This window comes from Uloborus diversus, chromosome 10 (assembly GCF_026930045.1).
Source record: "Uloborus diversus isolate 005 chromosome 10, Udiv.v.3.1, whole genome shotgun sequence".
Classification (NCBI taxonomy): Eukaryota; Metazoa; Arthropoda; class Arachnida; order Araneae; family Uloboridae; genus Uloborus; species Uloborus diversus.
In genome coordinates, this window is record NC_072740.1 from 43,925,810 (window position 1) to 43,953,511 (window position 27,702).

General features: G+C 32.8%; 1 protein-coding gene across 1 annotated transcript; it reads right to left on the bottom strand.

Moving 5' to 3' along the window:
* Nucleotides 1-27,081, bottom strand: LOC129231736 (uncharacterized). Its single transcript, XM_054866098.1, has 4 exons — nt 27,042-27,081; nt 22,096-22,170; nt 10,936-11,070; nt 1-2,577 (listed from the first exon to the last, which is right to left on the bottom strand). Exons 1-4 carry the CDS (start codon nt 27,079-27,081, stop codon nt 2,114-2,116), a joined length of 714 nt encoding a protein of 237 aa, XP_054722073.1. The 3' UTR covers nt 1-2,113.
* Nucleotides 27,082-27,702: the final 621 nt, after the last annotated feature.

The window sequence follows — 27,702 nt, forward strand, 5'->3', positions numbered from 1 at the left end:
TAGAATAATAAATGCATGTTTATTAAGAAAAGCAAAATGCTCCATTATAAAATACAAATGAAAGATGAATTACAATTAAAACTGCATAAGATTTAGTTAAAACAATAACTCATAGAGAAGAACATAGATCATAAACAAATACAAACAATGCCATAAAATTTAGTTAATACAGTAAAAGGAAGCTTTTCAACTACATGAGTGTGGGAAAATTTACAAAACTGCTTACTCTGCAATCAAAAAATCTTTAAATTGGCTATTTCTTGTTTTCGTTAACAATGTGACCAGAACAACAAGACTCCCATTAACATAAAAAACACTGCATTAATTGCTCTTGCCCTAATGGTACATTGCATGTCTATTATGTGGACATTATTTAGAATATAGCAATAGGTAGTGTAACATATTTAAAATGCGATCAAAATAAAATCTTCAAAATATTTCCATTAAAACTTTGAAAGAAATAACCAAATATATCACTTCACTACACCACACTAGTTGTTAACCACTTCCCAGCTTTTCCCAAATTCAACTAGGGTAGGCTGCACAATCCATCTTTTAAAAATTATTTCATATGTGCTTTTTATAGGGTTGAATGCTTTTACTTTACTTTTTCAGTTGCTAAATCATATTATTAAGTTTTCAGTGAAACAAGATTCAACTGTCCAGATTGTGATGTTGGACTCTGTGCAGTAGCTTTTGAATCATGGTCAAATTTTGATTATTATTTTCAAAATCATTTATCTAAATACTAAAGATATAAATAAGAGTCACAGTTTAAGAAAAAACAAAAGCTAGGTATACAAAGCTTTATACTTGCACTTAGAGTGAACAATGTGTAATACAGCAAGGCCGCCACTGGGAATTTTCACGAAACCCAAAAAAACACATATAAAATTCCCCAAGATAAAAGCAAAATATAAAAGAAAAAATTTTTAAAACTAATTCATTTTCTTGCAATTGCCACCACTGTAGCTGCTCAGTTTTTAATCTTAAAATGGATAAAATAAAAATTATGATTAATTATATCTTGGAACAATTTCCTTTAAAAATGTAAAAAAATCATCTGCTTGCAGCTACCAAAAAAAAAAAAAAAAAGTTGATACAATTATATTTTTTTCTTCTTTGGTTTTTTCCCAGCCCAACCTTTTAAAATAATTACTGCACGTGCATGAAAGAAAAGTCTCCATTCTTAAATGCCTAGCGATTTTAGTATGTTCTATCATTAAAAATTTTAATAAATGTATCTATTCATCAATAAAGCACTATAGCCCAAGAATTTTACAAATTCCCAAGTTCTGGCAGCCCTGCCATCAGAAAACAAATTTCACACATAAATTACTTTTATAGATATTTGTTACATTGAACTTTAGGAAGTTTTGAATACAAACGGTGCTATTATGAGTAAAAAGAGATGTAGTTAAAACCCCAAAAACATTCAATTTTTTATTCCATAATCTCGAAATAAAATGAGCCTGGAGCCCACCACTATTCACAAGTGATAGGAACCGAACCTCTGATTAATCCAAAAATTCTAGATAAAAGAAAACATCTTAATTTTGGTGTTGTCATGACATATATATTCTGAGTATATAAGGACACATATAAAAATATAGAGAAGTAAAATTGGTTTGATGAGTAGGAATGATTTGAAACATTCTAAGCTGATGAATAAAGCCCAAAGAAATTCATCGAGCAGTATAACATAACTTACTAATTCATAAAAATACAGCTTATAAAATACATTTCATTACATAGGGTACACAGAGAATTATTTTCTTTTCTATTACTCGATTTCATTTTTTACTTTCAAATGATAGATAGGAATCAGACCTCCTGATTAATCCAAAAATTCCAGATAAAAGAATAAACATTTTTGGCGTCATAACAACAAATATATTCCGACTATATAAATATAAAAAGAAAAATTGGTTTGATGAATAGGAATGATTTGTAACATTCTAAGCTGATGAATAAAGCCTATAAAAATTCATTGAGCTACACAACACTAATTCATAAAAATACAGTGTATGAAATACATTTCATTACAATGGATACATAGAAAATTATTTTCAATTGAAACATGTTAGGCAATCAAAATATCTTGAACAAAATATTATTCAATTTTGTTTTGAACTTTATAAGTAGCATAATATGCTTTTTTTTCATTTTCCAATTCACGTAACAGAATGTCCCTACTATGCCATTTCTTCACATGTTTATTTAATGGACCTTTTCTTGTATATAGAGCCTCACAAAAAGGGCAAAAAAACTGTAATTTAGGTGCCTTTCGAAAATGCTTTAGTACATGGTTCCTAAATGGAACCTTTTTAGCATAAATTTTATTGCAATTTTTACAGGTGAATTTGTCTTTCGTTTTATCTCCATCTGATTCTTTGGAACAGCAATCCTCCACATATTCAAAAAGATATTTTTTACATGTCACACAATCTAAATTGAAGTCGAGTTTTCTGATGTGAATATGTTTACTTAGAACTGCAAGGTCCACACCACTTGACTTCTTGTTATTCTTCACAATATTTTTTTTCTTTGATTTTATCCTGGTATTATTTTGTTGATCTGAAACAAAAATTACTAAATTAATTTTAATTAACTTTACACCGGAAAAAAATGCTAACAACAAACATACTAACAATGTTCTGACCCCCCCAAAAAAACCCTTAAAAAAATAAAATGATTGTTTAAATAAGAACTGTAATAAGACAACTGAAAGTAGTAGAGGCCAAAATAACTTCCAACTATCACAATAATTGAAATATTTACAGGATACAAAAGAACAAACTTCAAACACAACAAACAATTTTCAGTGAAGCTTGTGTCTGATTTTAACATAAAGTTAAACATATACGAGATTGAAACACAGAAAATTAAATTTAAATATTAGAGATCCTTTTGAAAAATTTATACAAACTATTTTAATCTTCAAAATAGATCAAAATTTTGTGGACCATTTTAAAACTTTTGTGTGACTCTTTGCTGATAAACATAGAAAACTGCTAAATTTTAAGAATTTTTGTTCCAAAAAGTATGAAAATTAAAATTCTAGGAAACAATAGTAGTACTGCTTAGCTATTAAGTTCATTTTTCACCTACTGTATAAAATATATTATGTTAATAAATGTTAAGTAACATCTACAAATTAAAAAAAAAAGTCTGATTTTTTTAGATAAAAAAAAATTACAAACCCTGTGAACTACAGATATTACGTATGTATTAAAACACTTAAAATAGTTGAAACAAAAATTAATTACAGCCAGTGATTCAGTACTTAACTTTATGACATTCAACACTCTTAAAGAGCATGAATTACGTTAAAAACTTTTAAACTTAATGATTTTAATAAAAATACAAATGAACTTAATTTCCTTGCTTCTTCACAAGGCATAGTAAACATCATAAATGCAAAAAATCTTATTCCCATGGCGGATGCAAAGATATAGCGATTTTCAAATTGAATGCGATAAAACTAAAAAGAACGGCATATAAAAGAATTTATTTATGCAAAATATTTTAGAATTGCATTTTAGAGCTCTACAATAAACATATTTTTCATAATAATCGACGTAATTGACGCAGAAATCACATTAAACCAGCGTTTTTGACTCTCATAAAGGACACATAATTTTGCTTGAAAATTTTGAACTTTTTGATTTTTATAAAAATAAGAAATTTCATTTATTTGCCTCCTAAAAAAGCATCAAAAATCAGGAAATTTTGACTCATACCAGATACAAAGAGATTGCTTTAATCAAAATGAAAGCATCAGGTCTAAAAATGGAAAATAAAAGAATTTATTAAAGCAAAAAAAAAAAGTTTTAAAAAGTACTTTAACAAGGCTACAAGATGTAATATTATTAATAATTACCGGCATAATTCGTCAGAAATTTAGAGTAAGGGGGGGGAAATTCGAATGTGGGGAAGAAAATAGTCTGACAAAAAAATCAGATGTCCTGTATTAACAGACGAAGAAATACCGGAATTTCGGTAAAACTCTGTATAACCTAATCCCTTGTATTGAATTGGCGGTGGAAGAAAATATTTAAGGCCATGTAGAATAAAAAATAAGGAGTTTGTAAGGAGATAATAGCAAATTTCAGGGGTTTTAAGGGCCCTTATTTTCTTTTCTTAAAAAACAGGAGTTTATAAGGAGTTTGCAAGGAGCATACCAACTTTGCATATGGCAACCAGGGTTAAACATTATTGCTAACGGTTCACCTGGTAGCCTGGCAAAACCATGTTGTATGTTGCCTTCCGCTTGTAGAGAGGGTCAATTCAGGCAGTCACACTTTACCAACCCTCTATAACTCCCATCCGGGGGAAACTTTAAAACCCCCCCCCCCAACCCCAATTTGTTATTGTTGATACCCAATAACAAAAAGGTGACTCCGCCCGGAATATCCCGATGCAGCCAGCCGTTACTGAATCCGTCTCTGCTTCTGAAAAGGGGTCAATAAATGACATTACTAAAGTTGTGTTTCAGGAACCTCCTGCAAAAACCAGGGAGTCTGAGATACCTGCCCCATCCTGTACCTCCAAGAAACTGACCAGCCAGCAACGTTAAAATATTCACTGTGCCGTCAACCTTTGATTGAACAAATTTTTTCTTTAGAAAGAAAAAAGTTATGGGCAAAAAACGCTAATTTAATACAATTTCCAAATTAGATGATTAAATCTAAAACCCATGTTGCAAAAGTTTGTTGCGATACAACAGTAATGTCAATGGTAATAATTTTGAATGAAGGCTTTTTTGAAGCAAGCTTGAAATTTATTCACTATTATTGCTCTATAGTTGGGACAAACCTAACCTGGAAGCAAGGTAATGCTATGATTAGGATATGCATAGTAGGGTGGGCCAAAAAATGAAAAGTTTTTCCGATCAACTAGTAATAGTTGCCAAAAGTTGTCTTATGTGATAGTTAGCTAATGTGCAAAATTTGACGAAAATCGGTTAATATCTTCAGGGGGCGCTGCGATCGCAAAGTTTTAACATTGTTTTTTTCCTATAATATCATGGTTTCAATGTAAAAATCATGCTTTTTTCTAACTTTAATTTCACCTTTTTTAATTCTAAAGGACATGTATGTATTAAGAACATATAGAATAGCTTCCAAAAGAAATTTGGTCACTAAACGTTAGCATTAAAAGAAAGCAATGCATGGTTTTGTTGTAAAAACTCCGTAATTTGAAGAGACACTGCCGTCGAGCTCTTAGAATCATGTGAAATGCCATTTAAATACGTCATACAACCTTGAACTCTAACCGAGAAAAGTTCCAGACGCATTTCTATAGCATCGAGTGCACAGCACAGTGTATGTTTATACTTTCAGTGCATTGAAACGCCATCTCTAACACCATAATGAGCGGAAAACATTCGAAGGATTATTGTGCTGGATTGAAAGTAAAAACAAGGAAAATGTTAAAATATTCCATTTTCGGAACACCAAAAAATTTGTCTGATTCTGTGTTACCTACGTATGAAGATGTATTTAAGTATTATTTATTTCTTGCACACGAAAAGAAACAGTTTAGTTCTTCCAAAGAGCCCACAGTGACTGAGATAGCAGAAGACGTAGCCACGAAGTTAGAAGAGATATGGCATCGTTCCTCTATTCCTATAGTTTCACATAAACGAATCGTTTAAATGATTCGACATTTTCGCGGCAAATATAAAAACCTGAAGAAAACTATGAACAAAAAATCTGTTAAAACAAATGTGTTTAACGCAAAGATGCAGTTATTTTCATCCGAAGCTCGAGAAAAACTTTTCGACATCGCTTGTTGTAAATGCCGTTTCAGTGCGTGTAACTGCGACAAGACTCGCAAAGTTCCTTCCAAAGAACAACTTTTTCTTTTTGATCAGCGTGGTGATAGAAAAATGTTTATTGGAAACATTGATATTCAAACCACAAGAAAATTAAAACTGAGTTTTGAACGAAAAAAGAAAGAAGAATCAAGAGAGAAGAGGGAAAGCATAGTTAATACCCGTGAAGAAGATTCTGAAGAAACAGAAATTGATAAAGAATATTCAATAGAAGGTACGGATGAAAAGGATCCTGAATTTATAGTTATAAATTATAAAGCAAGCACTTCGCAAGCAAGAGTCAGTTTGAACAAATTTTCTAAAACGTGTGACCGATAAGGTGTTTCGAATAGATCAGCGGCCGCGTTGGCATCATCCATATTAGAAGACGTGGGCTTAATTTCTCCTGAAACATCTTCAAATATAATCGATCCAAGCAAAGTGAAACGAGAGCGTAAAAAGTGAGAAAAAATCTGCAAGCTCATCATCAAGGGCCAAAATGTGCTGATGTACAAGGTCTGTACTTTGATGGCCGAAAGGATAGTACATTGTTCTTGGAACAATCTGTGTCCGGCAGTTATCATCGAAAAATAATTATTGAAGAACATGTAACACTGGTTATGCTGCCAGATAATAAATACTTAGGACATATTTCGCCAAATCGATCAAACGCAGAAGGAATTGCAAACGGCATACTGGATTTCATTGTCGAAAACAAAATTGATATTACTCAGTTGTGCGCCGTCGGATGTGACGGTACTGCAGTAAATACCGGAAGAAAAAGTGGCGTGATTTTACGCCTTGAAACATTCTTTCACAGACCATTGCAGTGGTTAATATGCCAGCTTCATGTCAACGAATTGCTGCTTCGCCATTTAGTAGAATACTTGGATGGACCAAGTACTAATCCCCGAGGATTCAGCGGTCCTATTGGCAAAATGTTGATAGGCTGCGAATCACTACCGATAGTGAAATATAAAGCCGTTGAGTGCAATATTCAAAACATGCCAACTATCGACCGAGGGGACCTAAGTACTGACCAGAAATATCTACTGGACATATTTGAAGCCGTTATTAGTGGCAACTGCTCCGTACACCTTTCTGAAAGAGTACCTGGTTCCTTGAGTCATTCTAGATGGCTCACGACAGCCAGTCGGATTTTGCGTTTGTACATCGGCACAGAATATCCAACAGCAAATTTAAAAATGCTTGTTTCATTCGTTATTAAAGTTTATACACCTTGCTGGTTTCTAATTAAGTGCAACTCAGCATGCAAGGATGGTGCACGAAACTTGTGGCACGTTATTCATCTGTCGCGTTATTTGCCAGACGACCTGTTACATGTCAACGATCCAGTCATTCAGCGGAACGCCTTTTTTGCACATCCTGAAAACATCTTGCTGGCGATGTTAAATGATGATCGAAGGCATGTACGGCAAATAGCTGCTCGTCGGATTTTGAGAGTACGAGACACTAATTCTGTGAACAATAATGATATCCGTACTTTTACCATCCCTGAGCTTAACTTTTCTTCTTCTGACTATGTCGACTTGATCAATTGGCAGTGTGAAGAAGTGCTTATAACAAAACCTCCTATAACAAATATACTAACTGAGGACGAGCTACATGACTTAGTGAAAACCGGAGATGTTCCTCATTTTCTTCAAAACATGTGCAAATTTCCTTGTCATACTCAATCTGTGGAGCGCTGCGTAAAGTTGGTGACGGATGCATCTCTGGCCGTAAGTGGAATAGAAGCCAGGGATGGTTTCATTCGTGCACGTTTAGAGGCTCGAAAGGAACTGCCTTTCTTTGAAAGTAAAAATGACTATTTTCGTAAAAGCTCTAACTGTGACACATAAATTTGTATCACGTATGTAGTGTAAATTTTTACAGATTTTTAAAATTAGTTTATTATTGTTTCAATAGTGCTGTTTAATTTTATTTGTCTAATATATTTGTATTTTCATAATTTTTGTGTCACATTTTGTAAAATTCATCAGTTTTTACTTAGTATTGTCCTAAAAGTCACTATTTTTTACTTTTTTGTTTCTTTTTAAGATGCTGGAAATATAAATAAATAACATAAAAGAACTTTTATGGGTTATTTCATATGCTTTCAGTGCATAAATAAATCTTATGAGTAAAAAAATGCAATGATATAAGTTAACAGCATTATTTTTCGTATTTTAACCATGAAATCCGGGAAAAAATCTATAATAAAACTTTGTGACCACAGCGCCCCCTGAAGATATTATCCGATCTTCATCAAATTTTGCACTTTTGCTAACTATCACCAAAGACAACTTTTGGCAACTATTACTAGTTGATCGGAAAAACTTTTTATTTTTCGCCCCACCCTAATGCATAGCCTTCCCAATGTTACCGGATTAGATTCTTTCAAGCTATGGGTCATTCCATGTCAAATCAACCAATCACTCAAAATAACCATCTCACATTTTCATGAAACTTGCAGGGATTATACTGTTTGACATTCTAAATTCAAATCTATTTTTTAAAAAAAATCTATCTTTTTTGGTTAATGAGTTATTAATTTTTTAAATGTGTAAAAACTCATGTTTTTTTACTCATCTGTTGTGCTTAAAAATGCTACAATTTTAGTTCTATGGGGTCAATACAGTTGGTTAACAGCTCATTTTAAAAAGAATTGCATGAGCTTTAATTTGACATGCAACTTGCATATTTCTCTCAAAATTTTTAATATTTTTTTAGAATTTTAAAATTTAAATTTTTTTAAAGTTAGTGTCCTTTAAAAATTTTGAAAAAATATATGTTTTTAAATATGTTTTAATAAATACATCCTAAAAATTTCAGAGTGGGGACATGATGGGATCAGCAGTTATAGCAAATAATGCAATGACACTTTTTTTGTAATATATATATATATATAATAATAAAAGTGAAAAATATTGAAAAGACCACACCAAAAGCCCGTAGATGCACAACGCAGCAAAACTAAAAAGCCAAGTAAATAGAAAATAAAGCAAACAAAATTTCAAATATTAAACAAAATATAAAGAATTAATGATGATAAAAAAGAAAATTGCAAACAGCTATTAAATAGGAAAAGATAAAGTATGAATCCAGAGCTCATCAGCCGTGGAGGATTCATTATTTATGGTCAAAAGATCAAAAATTTAAATATGAACTAGAAGAGAATGTTTAAGCTCCAGTACATGCAATATAGAGTAACATTGAGCAAAAGCACCACTTGCTAAACTAAAAAACAATAAACTAGAGATAAAACCTAAAACTAAAAGCAGGGGAGTTTATTGTTTTTGGTTTAGCAAGTGGTGCTTTTTCCCAATGTTACTCTATATTGCATGTACTGGAACTTAAACATTCTCTTCTAGTTCATAGTTAAATTTTTGGTCTTTTGACCATAAATAATGAATCCTCCACGGCTGATGAGCTCTGGATTCATACTTTATCTTTTCCTATTTAATAGCTGTTTGCAATTTTCCTTTTCATCATCATTAATTCTTTATATTTTGCTTAATATTTGAAATTGTGTTTGCTTTATTATATATATATATATATATATATATATATATATATATATATATATATATATATATATATATATATATATGTTTTTTTATTAGACATTTTTTTTAGATTATTTTCTCTTACTTTTTAAAATTACTTTTATTTTAAATTTTCTTCCCCCCGTCAATTATGTGAATGGTCTAAAGACAATATTAAAAATATCGATTTCATATATTCAACAGAAAAAGATTACAAAAAAGAATGAGCATTTCTGAAAACAAGGTTTGAAGAAGCCATAACAGTGAAAGGAACTCAACAGTTCCACAATTACAGACCAAAAAACAAAAGCAGTTTTCGTTAAATATTACTCCTTTTCACACCACACAAAAGAAGAGATAGTAAGCAAACATGATGATGCTGATGATTTGGACTTGAATGATATAGTTGGTTTTGTAACATGTGTATATAATAATGAATGGTGGCTAGGTTGTGTTTTAGGAATTGAAAATGAGGAGGTTAAAGTAAGTTTTTTACAACATCATGGACCTTCTCCATCCTTTAAGTACCCTCATATTTCTGATGTATTGGTTGTAAATAAAACGGAAATACTAACCAAAGTTGACCCTACAACACAAACTGGAAGGGTTTATAATCTCTCAGAATCTGAAAGTTCAAAGGTGAGTAAAAAGCTACTTTCCAAACTGAGGAGATGAAAGACTTATCTCCCACAAGGTATTTTTATGTATTGAATTCTACTTTGTGTTTAAACATTTCAAAATTACATCCTCGAAGTTTCTGTGCTAGTTCTGTTTACTGAACTTCAAAGGAATAAAAGATAACCAAAATTTAAGATTTTTTTGAAATTTAAAGGTTTTTTAAATTAATTAAACTATTCATAGTTTTACTACAAAATGTTTATAATATCAGTAAAAAAAACTAAAACATGTATATTTTGAAATAAATTTAAATTGTTAAAAATAGTTTTGTGCAGTTAAAAAAGTATTATTTATTTATTGTTTTTTTAATTTTTAAACAAAAATACTAATTAGCACCATTGCATTATTTGCTATAACTGCTGATCCCATCATGTCCCCACTCTGAAATTTTTAGGATAAATCAACTAAAACATATTAAAAAGCATATATTTTTTTCAAAATTTTTAAAGGACACTAACTTAAAAAAAATTTAAATTAAAAAAAAAATTAAAAATGCAAGACAAATATGCAAGTTGCATGTCAAATTAAAGCTTATGCAATTCTCTTTAAAATGAGCTATTACCCAACTGTATTGACCCCATACAACTAAAATTGTTGCATTTTTAAGCACAACAGATGAGAAAAAAAAATGCGCTTTTTTACAGATTTAAAAGATTAATAACTCATTAACCAAAAGAGATTAATTTTTTAAAAAGTAGATCTGAATTTAAAATGTCTAACAGTATAATCCCTGAAATTTTCATGAAAATCTGAGATGGTAAATTTGAAAATAATTTTTTTTGGTTGATTTGACATGGAATGACCCCTATAGTAGTATTTTTATCCTCATCATGTATGCCAATAATAGATATCAAATCCATGTTTTAAATCAATGTCATAAAGTCAACTTACCTGGACTGTGCTCTTTTGAAGTTTTTTCAGGGTCTTTTGTCATGAAAGTACCTTTCATTTGCTGACCTGAAGTTGAAGGATTATCTCTTTCTGCATCTGGTTCTTCTTTAATCGAACCGGCTTCAGTTGTTTCATCTACAACAAGAAAAATAACTATAAATTTCACTAACTAGTAGGATTGAAAATTATGATCTTAAAGTGGGCCTTCATTGACACCACACTTTTTTGTTTTAGTTGTCTAAAACACAAATGGGATAATTGACAAGAAATTAAGAGGAGAAATTTTATGAATATTAATACAAAAAGCAACGATTATGAAAAATTATAATCTTGAAAAATAACTGGTTTCAAAAATGGAGATCACAGATCATAACAGGAACGTAAGTATTTTCCATGAATAGCAGGAGGTATAAAAGTACTTTTCTAAAGTTTAGCAAAGAAAAGAAGAAGTTAAAGCAGGCATGAAAGCAAAGTTCTTACAGCGGTAAATTACACGTTTTAGAAAGTTCTTTGATAAAAGATCTACTTTTTCGAAAGTTTTTCTGAAAATGTCTAAAAATCTCCATCATAAAGAGGAGAAATCCAATGAGGTTTAGTTATGCACGTTTAAAGGAGAATATTTTCTAGAATCAGCAAGCTAATATTTAAAAAGAAAAAAAAAATCCCCTACTATGAGGGCATGGGAGAACTTTTATGGGAAGAAACCAAAATACCAAAGTTCATTGGCATAGCCAGAGAGGAGGTTTTGAAATCTACCCCCCCCCCCACCCCCACCCCCCAAAAAAAGAAAAACCCAAAAGGTAATTTCTGGTTGCAGGATTGCACTATTAAGTTCTAAAATATTAGACATTTGCAAATCATTTATGAGTATGCAAATCAATTATTTGTATGAATGTATCAGCTGTTCAGCCAATAAGGCATTTCAACTGTTATCAAGTAAATTGAAAAATTTGTAAGAAAGAAAACATTTTATGAAAGTTCCCAGTCAAGTCTCCACACCTCAAAATTTGCAAAAAACTGCTTAAAAAGTAATAAATTGTCTGAATGCAAACGTGAGCCTGCTTTTACTGAATAACTTGATACAGTCAATAAATGTGCATGTTCAGATTCATTGCGCCATATTTCCAAACCGAAAAGATTCACAAGAAGTTGACATACTTTATGAAAAAAGTAGTGACAACTTGGGAACAAATGGGTTATTGTTGAAAATAAAATTTAAATTTAGAAAGACAATTATATTCAGGTATGATTCTCAGTTCATGAAAAATCACCTGAAAGTTTCAAAGAGCAAATAGGAGGGAGGAGGGGATAATTTTTAAAACTATGCCCCCTATTACTTAAATATACATTGGCATACGCACAACAATTACTTTTGATATACATACAATTCATTTCTTATTTTCAAATAGTTTTATTAAGTTAAAATTAGAGATGTAAAATTTCCGGAAATTTTGAAGTGGAGGAAAAAAAACGTTTTTTTTTCATGAAAAATTGGAAAATTTGATTTTTTTTTGAATAAAATTAGGGTTTCTTAATAGCTCTGTGTTTCTTGTAACATATAAAGGGTTAGGCATTAAAAAGTATATGCTATCCACACATCTTCTTTTTCTGCTTGACAGAAATACATATAAAGGTAAGATTAATTAGAAAAAAAACCCTTTTTGTTTTATAACTGAGTAGAGGGCTTTCATGGTCAAACCCAGAAATAAGTCAAGTCGTCACTCAACCAATAATATTGAGTAATTTGTGTCTAATCATAACAATTACATTTTCTATTTTAGTTTGCCTTTGAAACTTCTGAAATTTTCGACTTTCAAACATGATTGATATTTTTTTTTGGAAGAAAAATAATACAATGTTACTGTCTGAAAATGAAAGCTATTGAGTTTTGATTTTTCTTAAGCTGAACCAAAATTAAACTGGAGTTTAAGTTTATTCATACGGCCGTGCTAAGCACAGTAGTAAAAGTAGTCATACCAGCCCTTTTGAACAAATTTGAGTTATTATAACTAAGTTGTTCTCTGTTTCGTATTTTACTTAATAAATAAAATGTGTTTTAGGGTCATTTGATCAAGAGCTATTGTTTTGAAAAATTCTTTAAAAAAAAAATATCTGAATCAAATGTATGGAAGAGAGCCACATTTTAAAATACAATATCTCAGCTTGAGCCCAACTGCAAAGTCCCCTTTTTTGCTTAGCACAGCAGTATACAGGGTGCAATAAAAAAATATCGGACAAAAATTGTATCATCGAATGGAAGGAAGGTAATTTCATTTTAATGAGTACCTAATTTATTTTTGTCTCTCACTTTATTCAGAAATAATTTACAATATATTACCTAGTTTATGTACTGTTTTTCGGTTTTCTTACAATTTTAAGCGAAATACCTGCTATTTTAAGTTGTTTAACCAAGTAGAACGACAGTTCGTTTGCTTGTTGTGCCTCGACAAACAGTATTTGAAACGGCATGCCGTTTCAAGTGGCTTGGAAATGATAGTCGATGTCCGGAAAGTGTACAAAAATGAACAGTGAACATTTCAGATAATCGTCAAGTCATCCAAAAATGAGTTCAATCAAATCCTCGTGTTTCCCCGAGAGCAGTCGTTTGTGGGAATTTGTGACCGATAAGTGTGACTAAGGGAAAAAACAGCTCAAACAAAAGTTTTGCAAGTTCCAAAAATTCAGGCATTTGTATGACTCTAAACATGCCAGAAACTTTTGAGACGGGCCCGCAAGTCCACGCTGGAAGAGATACCTTTCACTGATTTACTGTTCAACCGGTTCATATCCCCCAGAACCATAGGATTTGGTCTCTAGACACCATTGACTCCCATATAGGGGGGAAGTGGGGGCTCAAGCCCTCCCCCTCTTTGGAAACGAGAACTTCCTCTTCCTTTTAATACTTTTTTCTTTGTAAAAATGTAAAAACATTTTTTCTCCAGCCATTAATGAATTAGTTATCAAAAATGTTAAATTTTATTAACTCTGATCTGTACTAAAGTCGATTTCCATGGGGAAAATATCCTGCTAAACCATGGGGAAAATATCAGAGCCCCCCCTTAAAATTTTGCATATGGGCGCCCTTGGTAGACACTCCAAGCACCTTAGAAAGTGTTAGATATCGCCAAAATCCGAAGTCAGGCTTGGTCTGAGATGGAATCAGGACAAGCGACAAAAAATCTCTAGTTTTTTGTGGATGAGGGCCGTAAAATGAATCAAAAAGAAGGACATCTTAGAAGTTATTGTACTTCTGTGGGCCTAAGAGCACTTCAGCATTGTAGACTGGACATTTTCCTTTAACTCCACACCGATTCATATGGCCAAAAAGACAAGAGTGGTGCAAAGCGCATTGTTTTTGACAAGATATTATCTTTTGAGTGGATGCTCTACTCGCTTGACCTCAATCCCATTTATTACACTGTATGGCCTATTTTAGAGTCAAATGTCTACCCTAAACTACATATAAAATTGAACTCTCTAAACCAGTTGCTTTATAGGGAATAGGATTGATAAAAGGACTTGCTGCCCTTGAATGAAAATTTCAATAAGCAGTTGCATCTCTGTATTACTGTAAAAGGCTGCTAGTTTGAAACCAATTAAATTTAATGATTGCTAAAAATCTTCTCATATTATTATTTTTTGTGTTTTGTTAGTTTATTTATTTTTAATAAAGTTTCTTGGAAAATTGCTTGCCTGGGTTTTTTTGCTGCACCCTGTTCAATAGCTTTGCAGTCAGCAGAAACAGTTTTGTGATTAAAGGTATGCTTGTTTGTTTTATGAAGAAGGAAAATAAATTCTTCACTAAGGTTATTGGTTTAAGCTTTTTTGTAAAAAAGTATTATTAAACATTTTTTGATCCATATGCAAATTATACTGTCATACAACAACTTGCATTAACGTTAGACAGTATTTTAACATAAAACGGGAGGGGGGAGGAAATTGCAACAGAATTTAAGCGTGTGAAATTTCTAATCACTTTTTGCTAAAAATTTAAATTAAAACCCTGAAAAGTTGAAAAAAAAAATTTTTCGGAAATTTTCCGACTGTTTTCATCTCTAGTTAAAATATTAAGGAATAATATACAAATGTGATGACCAGCAACAGGCACTGGGCCTAGCTAGGCTGGTCCTAGTCAATTTATTAGACCCCAATGAAGATCAATGACCCTCTTTAAGCTACATACCCTTTTGCTTACAGCCTCTTTGAGTAAGCTGTTCCAAGTGCCCACTAAAGTATTAATATTGAACATTTGAGGAAAAGGGGGAAATCAGAGGTAGGGAGGTAAAAGCATAACAAACACCACTGTATTTCCAGTGAATAACCAAAACACAATCACCCCTGTTACATACCTAAATTATTTTAGCAGACAAAAAGGAAAAAATGTACTAATAAATTCAACTTTATAAAATTATATTATTTAACTTACTATTAAAGTACAAACTTTAAGTTAAAATGCTAGGTGCTCAATTGTTTAAACTTAAAATATTACAAATAATCTGTAATAACCAAAAATCAATGAATAATAAAGGAAAATTTCAATATTAAAAAAGTATATAATCAAACAAAATAAAACTAATTAATTTTTTAGTTATCAAAGAAAAAATAACATAAAATAAGCTAATCTGCTATAGCATGTGTCAAAAAATTGCTAATTGCAAAAATTATAAAAATATTTATAAGCTGGAAAAGGATTGAAATCTTATACAAGGAAAGCAAATTTTCGCGAACCAAGTTCAATCTTGGCATGTTTCCCATAAAACAAATTCATTTATTTTTTGCTAAAATTAAACATAAAATATGCTAATTGATCTAAGGTAGCATATGTGAAAATAATTAGCCAAAACATTCAAATAATTACAAGATGCAAAAAGGATTGAAATCTCAAACACGGAAGTAGTTTTCCGTGATGTTGCATATCGAACACATGTTCAGAAAATTGCATTGGTAAATATTTTAAAAAAATTTTAAGCACTATAATTTTTGAAAGGATTCAAGCACTAAGAAACTTTTTCAAACACTTGAAAATGAAATTTTATTTTCAAGCACTTTTCAAGGTTTTTCAAGGGCGTACCAACCCTGTGTATTAGTAAAAATTTTTTACTATTATAGATCTTGCATTGATTACCATGATTATATGAAAAAATAAAATAATTGAAAAATAAAATGCAAAAGCTGAACAACTAAGTAAAAATTAAAAGCTGATGTCAAAATTTATGAATGTGGGAATAATTAAACCAGCGGTTCCCAACCTTTTTGGTTGTGCGGCCCACCAGTTTTTCAGAAAATATCATTGAGGTGCACTAACTATATATTACTTGCACAGCCAAAATTTACTTTGGAGGGGGGGGGGGGGATCTGCTCATAACTGTTCTTTAGTGTAATCCCCTTCTCCTCTCATGCTGCACCATTGATATAGATACACTGTACGAGAACAATTTTCAAAGAATATTTAAGAAAGAAAATAACTTTATTGCATTCACTTAGCTAGCATAGTAGTAAGAAAATCGTAGTTAAAGCTCCATGGGATTTTTTTGACCCTGTTTTTCCTCAGCGAGGGAGTTGATATCTGGATAGAAACTACACAGTTTTAGTCTCAAATAACTACCAACATCGATGCATTTCTATATTATTTTTTTAACAAACTGAAATGAAAAGTTTCTTTCAAATAGATAGGTTGTTGAAACCCCTCAAGTGTCTCAATTCACTGATTAATCAGGCTAGTTCAACAGAGAAGGAGCATTTTTAACTTGAAGCTTACACTAGTTTCTTTGGCAATTTTCTTTAAAATAGTTTGTTTTATTGAATTTCATCTCTTCAATTACAGGGGAAAGTTCCCAAGAAATATGAAGAATCTTTATCCTAAAATTCCTTATTGGCTATGAGCCAAGAAGTGCTTTTAAGTGATGGTGTATCTAATAAGAGAATTTTATTTTCACAAAATATGGAAATTAAGACTCCAAGATTTATTTTGGTTCAGATTCTCCACTAGTGTTCTAACCCCAGTAAGAAGCTGCTCGCCACTGGCGTACTGGGTCGAAAATGTGTACAGGGAAAAACACTTGACCGGCGCCTTGTCCTATTTTCATAACTCCCCCCCCCCCCTCCCACGCTTATCCACCCAGCTCAACTGATAAATTAAACTTAACGAACAGGGGAGTATATAATCTTCAGCGCCCTGGGAGAATTAAGCTTTTAGACCCAACTACTCCCCCGTTTGTCGAAATGAGAGCAAGTTTTTGTTTTTGATCTTCCTTCAGTGATGCAAGAAAAAGGGAAGTTCTGGGTGAGGGATTCAACCGGAAGTTTTTTCAAAATAGAAGTCCAAAACACGATTGTGGTAAAATATTAGACAGCCTTAGTGAATGGGGAAGGAATAAAGTTCTCTTCTTAAAATTTCTTCGAAATTAGTCTCAAATATGCAATTAGTAAGCCGTCTGAGGTGAAGTTAGAAGGGTTGGGGTTCGGAAAATTTCGCCCCAGAAGTTTTTCGATTTTACAGTCTGGAAAAACGAAAACTCAAACGGTTTTAATCAATTTCGGAGAAATGCTGAGGTTGGAGGTTCTCCTCCAGAATGTTTTTAAAAATTAGGTTCTGAAAACGAAATTAATGATGTGGGAGGTGAGTTGTTCAGAACTTTCCCTCTGGAAATTTTTTGAAATTTAAGTCCTAAAGACGTTACTGTAGACACATCTTTAGTGATTTCAGGGATGAAGATAGGGTATTCTCCTCTAATAATACGATAATGTTTAGAAATTCAAGTCCTAAAAAATAAAAAAATAAAAACTTCATTATGTTGGCCAGGGATAGAGTCTGGGGCACACTCGCGGAACTTTTGAAATCCTAAATATGCCTTTGTCTGTCCTCTTTGATGATGTCAGGTAAAAACATGGGTTTTGGGAAATTCCCTCGGAAATTTTTCAAAATTGAGGTCTTAAAACGGAAATTTTAGACATTATTTAAGGAAGGGAAATATTGCGTTTGAGGGTTTCTCCTAGAAAATTTTTTGAAATTAAAATCTTTAAAAAATGTAATTTAAGAATTAGGCTATCTTTGATAACCTTAAAGGACGAAATGGAGATTGGGTACACATCCCTGGCAAGAGGAAGCTCTCTCACAAAGTTTTTAAAATTGATGACTTAGAAAAGCTGTTTTAGAGGTTTATAAATGTGAGACTGTTACTACAATTGGGAGCACCCCCCGGGGTGGTGCGAAGTCAAAAAAGGAGGGGGTATACAGGGGTGGATACAAAGGCAGTTTTTTCAGGGGGCAACGGACCAGTAAAAAGCCTCCCCCCTCCACTCATACAATTTTAAGCTTCGTGTGTGTGGCCCTATATGTTCCCTCTGTGCCTCCCCCTCCCTAAAATCCGTTACTGCGGGTGTATGAAATTGGCGGCCCCTTAATTGGTTCAAATGTATTTTAAATAAAAAGAATGTCTTCATCTTCTGGTTTAAGAGTCTGGCATTATTAGATCTAAGTATTGACAATATGAACCTAATCATGAGAATGACATTTATTCAAAAATAAGTGTAGGGAGCGAGGGCTTCTACCCCGGAACTTTTTTGATTTTGTAGTTTTTAAAATGCATTTAAATGATCTTCGGTAATGTTCGGAGGAGAAGAGGAAAGGAGGCGCTCCCTCCCTTATTTTCCAAATTTGAAATGTTAAAATTAAATTGGTATCTACAATTATGTTAATAAAAGAGGGTGGAAACGACATAAAGACGATATGAAAAAATTTTGACCTTAGTTCCCTCCCCCCCCCCAGACTAAAACCTTTGCCTTGCCACTAAGTTATAGAGAGAAGGGTGCCGTAGGAAGGTTCAATGCCCCAAAATAGGCGCCTTGGTTCAAAACAATCTTAGAACCACGGCATTAGCCAAAAATTTTAATGGAAAGGTTTATTAGTGTCAACTGAGTTCAAGTTGGCACTGAATAGTTACTTATTGTTTTTACGATTTGTCAATTGATACTTCAAAAAAATAAAAAAAAAATCCTATGAAGAAGTATGTCACTTTTATTTTGAAAAAGAAGGGGAAAACTCTGCCACCATTTTTTCCTTTGGGTAAAGGATTTGTATTGGAATGAGAAAAACATAAACTGATGAATGGAAGTAACTTTGATTTTAAAAACTCCTATTTCATAGTTTTATGAAGTCAAGTCCTCTTATTAGTTTATTTCACACAATAGATCTTATGTACCTGGTGCCTCATTGTCCAGCACGAATTCCTACAAAAAAAAAAAAAAAGAAAAAAAAAAAAAAGAACCGACTTAGGCACCGGCGCACTAAGGACACCGGGAATTTTCCCAGTATCCTGGCGGCCCAGTACGCCACTGTTTAGAGGGGTGAGACGGGGTGTAATGGCTTTCCTTGGATGTCTTGTACCCAACGGTACCAGCATTGACCTAGTAAATACACTGCTAGACATTGAAAATGCAACACCAAGAAGGAGTGGTCAGAAAGTGATGAAATTTGGAAAAAAGACGGAGACAGCAAGGAATTATCTTAATTTCAAAATGTTAGGCAGAATACAAAGTGAGAACGGCGTCGGCTCAGTAGGATGTAGGACCACCGCGGACAGCGATACAGGGATGGCTCTCTATTCACTTTCAACCATTTGCCACAGTTCGTCTTCTGAACGAGGCAGGGACAGAGTCTTCCCCACACATGTTTGATTGGTAACAGGTCAGTAGAGTATGGTGGCCAGGGAAGCATCTGTGTGCCTTGGAGAGCATGTTGGCAGATGCGAGCACTGAGTGGTTGGACATTATCCTGCTGAAAAATTGCATTAGATAGCCCTTGAAGGTAAGGGATTGCCACTGGCTGCAGCACATTATCCAAGTATCGTTGGGCCGTCATAGTGCCCTGAATACGAACTAGAGGTGATATGGAGTTGTACGCAATTGCGCCCCAAACCATTATGCCACGTTGTTGTGCGGTGGGACGTTCCAGTTACTGCCGGATTAGATCTGTCTCCACGTGGAGACCACACACGTATGCGGCGACTATCACTGGATAAACAGAAGCGGGATTCATCTGAGAACACGACATTTCGCCATTCCGTCATCCACATCACTCTAGTCCGGCACCATACTAAACGTTGCTGTCTATGTTGTGGGGTCAATGGCAATCTTCTTAGCAGACGCCATAATTGCAGACCACGTGCGACCAAACGACGGGAAATGGTTCTGGTTGACACGGGAACATTCAGGGTATCTCGCACCTGCTGCAGAATCGAGGAATAAGTGACTTGTGGGTCTGCTACAGCTTGTCGGTGGATGCGTCAATCCACGTGTTCTGACGTCACTCTGGCTGCCCCTGCACCCCTCAATCTTACCACATTTCGTTGTTCCAACCACCTTCGGCACAGCCGATGCACCGTGCTCGCATCCATGTGGGTACCAGCTGCGATTTGACGTACGGACCAACCTCCCCTTCTCAGTCCGATCACCATACCCCTCGTAAAATTGTCTATCTGTTGGAAGTGCCTTCGTTGACGGCGGCCTGACATTCTCTCGTGTTACACATATCCTCCAAGATAAAAACAAAATTTCTTCGATAATTTTCCAGTCAGAAATAACGACACGAATATTGCCCATTCTGCAAGTTCCTTCCTTTATATCTTACTTCACGTGCGTCGGAGAGTTACGCATTTCACATCATTTACTTAACTCAGTGATGTACGTCTACTCTAAAATTTGCATAAATTTCTGAACACTCCTTTTTGGTGTTGCAATTTCAATGTCGAGCAGTGTACTGACAGTCCAGATGAGATAGGGTTACAGACACGTTCCCAAATTTTAATAGTCTAAGTTAGTCTAATATTTTTTGCAACTTACAAGACCTTTCTTGTTCTACTTTTTCTTTTTACACTTTTTCTGATTTAAATTTATTCTATTTATTTACTTTGCTTTATACATTGCAGTTTTAGTGTACATTAAGTTACTGTGCTTCTACATATATTGAAATTTTTTTTGCTTTTCTGTAGTTTATATATACATATAAACTACACAAGATATATTTACCTTAAACTCAAAAAAATATACTAAAAGGCAAAATTTTTTAAAAAAAGTGGCTAAAAAACTTTACCTTAAGAAATTACAAGTGAATTTTAAAGAGCTATTGAGTAATCTTATAAAAATGCTTTATTGGTATGAGCAAGTTATTTACTTATTTTACCTAATGGGTCTGTTTCTCTAAACTGTGACATTCTTGTCATTGCTCTAAAAATGACAACTTGCATAAAAATAAAAACTTAATTGGCATATTTTCCGAATTGCAGTCCAATAATGCAAGAGTAAGCCATCTTTGATAAAGTTAAGGAATGGATTGAGGATGGAATGGCTTAGCACACTATCTAGAAACAGCAACCTTCTTACACGTACTACTCGGAACTAAAGTATTAACTATCTCAATTCACGGAAGGGGGGAGGAGTGCCACCTGTTGGGATAAAAACTCCTATCAAAATAAATATGTTGCAAAAACCGAAATTCTAGCAGATTTGCCAACACTCTCAAAAATTATGATTCTGCTCTCACACAGTTGAAGCAAACATCAAGTAAATGTCACTGGTTAGCTGAGCAATCATAACTTTTGGCGTCACTGATAGCTCCACCTCTTTTCCGGAAGCTGTAGCATTTAACACCACCACAATTTTAGCTTTTCTAACCTGTAAGTCTAAAGGTAGGTTTTTTTTTTAGCATTACTCAGATAAAAAAGAATTAAACTCGTTCTGAATGAAAAAAAAAAAAAAAAGAATACTGCAGTTAAAATTAGACAATGAAAGTTTTAAAAAAATCACTTCTGGAATAAAGAAAAAATGGCATTTTTGGTGCTCTTTGTGAGTTAATACACCATACTGCTGTATTTATTTGTTGTGCTTTTTCAAACGAAAGATCAGTTTTGAAAGCAAATACAGAAAAAAAAATATCTATATGAAGAATTTTGCTGATAGGGTGAATGCAAAAAATATTTAAATTTTTCCTATGCAAAAACTGATGGTACAGCTAATAGAATTTTTGAACAATCAAGATCTAGCTCTCAGATTTGAAAATCTTACTCGGCTCTCGAAGCCCCCCCCCCCTGGAGCCGCCACCGCTTTGATCCCTATCTAATAAAAATATCGTTCTTGAGGTGAGAAGGATAAAATTGTACTTACAAGCATTACCAGCAATCATGTTTTCCTCCTCCTTTTCTTCTTTAATGTGGAGGAGGCGAAATTCTATGTCTTCACCTGCAACAAGAAGAATTACTATCAACTTTCAGGATCTTTACTCAGGAAACAAATGCAAAACAAAAGAATGCTTGCTGTTTTTTTTTGGTGAAAAGTTAAACCCTTAGTTATCTAATAACAGAATATGTTCCTTTAAGAAGACTCATCAGACAGAAATTTTCTAGCTTTCGGAAGAGAGAGAGAGCTGTAGCGTTTTTCTTCCCCCTCTACATGGAGCGGCTGACAGGTTTTGGGGGACGTCTTCCCCTCTATGTTGTCAACGCTCAAAATTTATTGGCAGGGGAAGAGTGTCAGTGTGTAGTATTGGAGGACCACATAACAATTTTTGCATTGACACTTTTAGCGCATTTTAGTTTCGACCGAAATCTTCTACACAATCGGTGTTTTGTGCCTAACTTTCCTTTCCTTATGCACTGAAACTCGAAATTTTGTTAATTTTATATTCGTTATTTGTTTTCTAAATTTGATTTATTAAAATGCTTCCACATGCTACTTTTTATGCACAAGAAGGATATGCAGTAGGATCGTTAACATTTCGCTTTCCTTCGAAATGCAGCATTATCAATCTGCAAATCAAAAGCATTCGCAGGATTGATAAAACAAATTATGGATCACGTTGCGATTCGAATTTGCCGCTCTTGTTCATCAAATATTACCGCATCATTACCGTCCAGCACCAGGCAAATGGGCGCAAAATTCCTGCGGTCTGGCTGAACTCACCAAAATGAAACAATTATTCAAAATTTGAGAAATGTGCCAAAACAGGCCCCCCCACCCCCCTCCCAATTTTAAAGAAATGATATTTTTGAATAAAAGCAAAGCTGTTACTTTTGAAAACAGTTTTATTCCAGTATTATTTTAATCTTTTGCAATCTATATTCTGTAGCATTTGATCTATTTCAGCCTCTGCTTCAAATTTTGAAAGTCGATTATGAAAATTACGTTTAAGAACTTCATTGGCAGCTGCGACACCATCATTAACTTTCTAACCAGAAGTCAGTAAATTTCATAATCAATTAAATTTATCCTGATTTAATTAAACGCACTGGTATGATAAATCATAAATTCATTTGTAGAAACGTGAATCAAAATAAAAGTAACGGAAAAAGAATGATGATTATGAAAAGTTTTCTGCATTAATTTCCATATTTGTCAAGCTCTATGGGGATGACAGAATCCTTAACTCCCTCCCCCCCCAAGCCACCTTTCGATGTGAATTATCAGGGAACGTATTTTTCTGACTTGAAACATACTGTTTTAATTCATAGGGTAAATTTTAGAATTAGCAAAGCGTTCGGAAAAAAAAATCAAATTTGTTTCTGAAGTTTTTTAATCAAAGATTGCAGTCTTGAATCATTACTTACCTTTTTTTTTCAATGTCCTTTTTTTCTCTTTTCGAATTTGTGCGTAGTAGTTGATTTATCTATGCTTTTAAGAGCAAGAGTTTTGAATAAATTTCAGGTTTTCTTTTCAGATTTTTTGTTTTAAGCTAAATGTTTCACGAAAAGAATACTAATGAATCGAAACAGTGTAAAAGTTATACCATAAGAACAGTGGCACCCAACCTGCGGCTCGAAGGGCACATACGATCTGTGAAGTTGATATGTGTGGCCCGTGGTCTTCTTTATACTCAACAAATCGAAAAGCACGTTTAATGAGAACGTCAAAAATTGAGCTAAATATTCAGAATTGGTTTCTGATAAACTGATGCAATTAAAAAAAGATGCATCAAGTAATGATTACATCAATTATTGGTTTTTAATTTTTATTCTTTTTTCCTCATTTTCACATGCTATTTAAAAAAATGTTGAACATTTTCAAATTTTAATTATGTTCTGAACCGCGAGAATCATTTTAATATGAGGTGCGGTCTCAAGTAGAAAAAGGTTTGGCACCACTGCCATAAGAGATTAAAAAATCATCAAAAATATTTTTTATTACAGTATGAAGTATGAGTTTAATAATTTTATTTCAGGAAACACTTCGGAAAACAATCGCAAAAAAATGTCCCCTGTGGCCCAAGCTCGCTTATTATAACCCCAGTTTATTACGTTTTGTCTGCAATCTTAGAAGTTTGGATTTTGAAAGATTGGAAAGTTTTGTGTATTTGCCATGAAATGAAATTACATACCTTTCCTAGCATCCGTTTTATTTCTACCTACATTCGTAGCATAAGATGGAAAAATGCAAAACTTTGAGGCTGTTAAGCTACCTCTCTCTAAATGTTAAAATTATGAGCTCAAACTTCACAATAATTATTTTTTACATAGGTGAAACCAAATGGGAGAGTAAAACCAAAATAAAAAATAATAAAAAGGCCTATTTTGGACGAGTCTAATTTACCATGCTGTTTCGTATAAGCTGAAAACGGACAGTATACAGAAAAATCTTTTGGAGGAGGCACGGAAAATTGAATCCCCCCCACCTATTCGATGTTTAACAACAGAGTTTTAATGACTTTATTTTTGAATGGTTTTGCGGTCAATGAATCTACTTCTAAATATAGGAATATTATGCACTAATATATTTTGAATGTGGACGGAAAACATCTTCAACGTTTCAAGCCAATTAAATACTAAACCCAATTTAACGTCACCGAGATGCTATACAATGAGTCGTTTTAATTAGGAACATTGAAGGCAATGTTATTCAATAAACCCATCCCTCATTTGAGTTTTTATAAATTAATTTATATTTTAACTACAAAATATTATTTGAGTAAGAAAATCATAATTTCATAAAACATAAGATTTATTGAAGAATTCAGAAACTATTTCTGTGTGAATTTCAAAGCAGTTGCTGATTTGTTTTTAAAGTCATGACACAGTTGAGATAACATATTGATACTACATGCCGTTTTCATTAATAATCATGATTTTTCCAAGAAACTACCCTCATGCGATTTCTATCATTTTGCATTTTTTATGAGCTGAAAAAGAAATCTATTATTTGGCAAATAGCTGCCTGGATCAAAATTACTTTTTTAGGTGAACCTACACATTTTTTTAAAAATGTTAATTATTGATTCCATAAAAGAAAAAGTAGAAGACGAATGGCGATTATACGTTCCCTAGAATTCGAAACCAGTGAGTTAAATATAATCCACCACTCTGTGCCTCTGACTTCTAGTATTACTTCTTTAGCAAACGAGAATGCTTTTATTTGAAATATGCTGTGTGTTTTGTGTTAATAACCTATATAAAAAATGCAAAAAACAATTCAATTAAAAATAATTAATAAAATAGTTAAATTAATCCATCCCTTTTGGGGGGGGGGCTGCCTCACCCCTAAAATCCGCTGCTGATCATAAACTTATGATTTGCTTTCTGACCCGCCATAACTCTTCTAGGTAAGCACATACATATGTATTTTTTTTTATGTTAATTACTAATTCAATGAAAAAAGAAGTAATAGACAAATCGCGGTAATATATACCCTTGGGTTTAAAACCAATGAGTTACATATCTTTTTTCGCACTGTCCTTAAATTCCAATACTCGAAAAGCAAACAAAAATGATAAGGGTAAGTTCAAATTTTCTTCTAGGTATATTCAAATATTCTTTCCTTTTTATATGATGTAATAATTAAAAAATATATATAGTTACATCGTGATAAAATTAATTAATAATTATTTAATGAGTGTTTTCAATTAATTTTATCCCTTTGAGAGAAGCACGTAAACTCTCAATTTCCCCTCCCCCCTCTCCCAAAGCTTTGCAACTGCATTTAAATCGTGATTTAAATACTTTTAAAGCTTATATTTTGTGTTTATATACATAATTTTACGAAAAAAAACGCAATTATTTATTAAAAATTAAGCAAAATTAAAATTATTTAAGAGCGTCATTTTGGCCAGGTTTTTTCCTCGCAATTCTCAAGCGAAGAAAAAAACGCTTTCCAGACAGCTATTTAGGACAGTCGATCTGTGGACAGCAGGTGGAGAAGAAACATGCCCACAAGTGGGGTGCTGACCGTTTCCCTGAAAAGGCCATAAATCACTTGCGTAGAGGCGAATCTCGTACCTTCGTAAAGGGGATGGAAATTTTTAGTTTGTGAATTGGAATAGGTTCACCATTTATTTGATTACTGTTGTTCTATTAAAGCTATAGAAAATATTTTAACATCTTTAGAAAGCTGAGATTATACGCTATGCTTCTATTTTTTTAAAAATCCGAATACTCCTCCTGGTTCGTCAAAAATTCACCTTTTCTCAAAGTTCAACTTCAAGTTTGTATAAAAAAAATTTGAATTATTTTAATGAAAAACCGCAAAAGTAGAAGCACTCTATAGTCGTCACAGATTAAGTCAAAAAAAGAAAAGTTTGAAAATCTCAATTTCCTGATGAGCTATCTTAAGAATGAGAAGACATTCTGCCCCGTTGGTTAACATAGGGATTCGAAAATCGGGAATCTGTCTGATGCGGCCTCTTAAACTATGGGATCATATAATTTCTTCTTCAATAAATTACACTACAGAAGCATTTTTTAAGGTTATAACAGAAAATTTCTTAAATTGTCAATATCACACTCATAAAAATTAAATTAGTACAGAGCAAAACCTTTTATTGAAGATCCAGAAAATAGATTTATTTTTGGCCTATTTTCCCCGGCATGTTTCAAAAATATGCATCTTTAGCAAGTTTTAAAATGTTTTCTCTTTTTTTTTTCAATACCTTAAAGGATATAAACTTTTTTATATTTTTTATAACTATTACATTACTCACAAATAATTTGAAAAATTTAGCACAAAAACGAACTTTTAAGTTAAAGGGTCATCTTTCATGAGGGACAAAATTGGCAAAACAAAACTTAAAAGGGAAACTCCAAATCTGAGATTTTTCTTACCTTGTTCATAAACTTGTGAGAACTTACCTTCATAAACTTCAGATTTCATTCTTTCTCTTAAAAACATTATCAAATAGTGAGTTTTTTTTTTTTTTTTTTTTTTTTTTTTTGAGCAATGAAGAATAACTTAGTTTTTGCTTGACCACATTCATTTAATGCTGTATCCCTTTATTTATATCTTCATTTCTATAACTCATTCTCTCTTTAAGATGGCACGGCGCTGAAGTGCTTCAGATACATTTTTAAAACATGAGCTTGAAAGAATACCAAAATCTTCAAACTAGACAATGTTCGAATTTTTTCTACATTTTAAAAGAAAACAGATGATGGGTTGGAATTTCTCAAGTTACCTAACCTGTAGGGTCTTATGGCAATCTGTGATTGCAAAAAACATTTTAAGATGTCAAAATTTAATTAATGACGGAGACTGGATGTTTGCTTGTGTTGTGGTTTTTTTTTTTTTTTTTGTTTTTGGAGGTCTTGCAAATGTTTTAAACATTTAATCTTTCAAAATTTAAAAACATTTCTAAACTGTTTTCGTCTATTATTTTGAGATTGCTCTGAGTGTAAAAATTTAGTCCTTCAACATCTTTCATTTTGTAAAATTTAAACAATTGAATCAGGTCCCCTTTTACTATTCTTTGATCTGGAATACACATATCATGAACTTAAAAGTTTGACTTCCCCT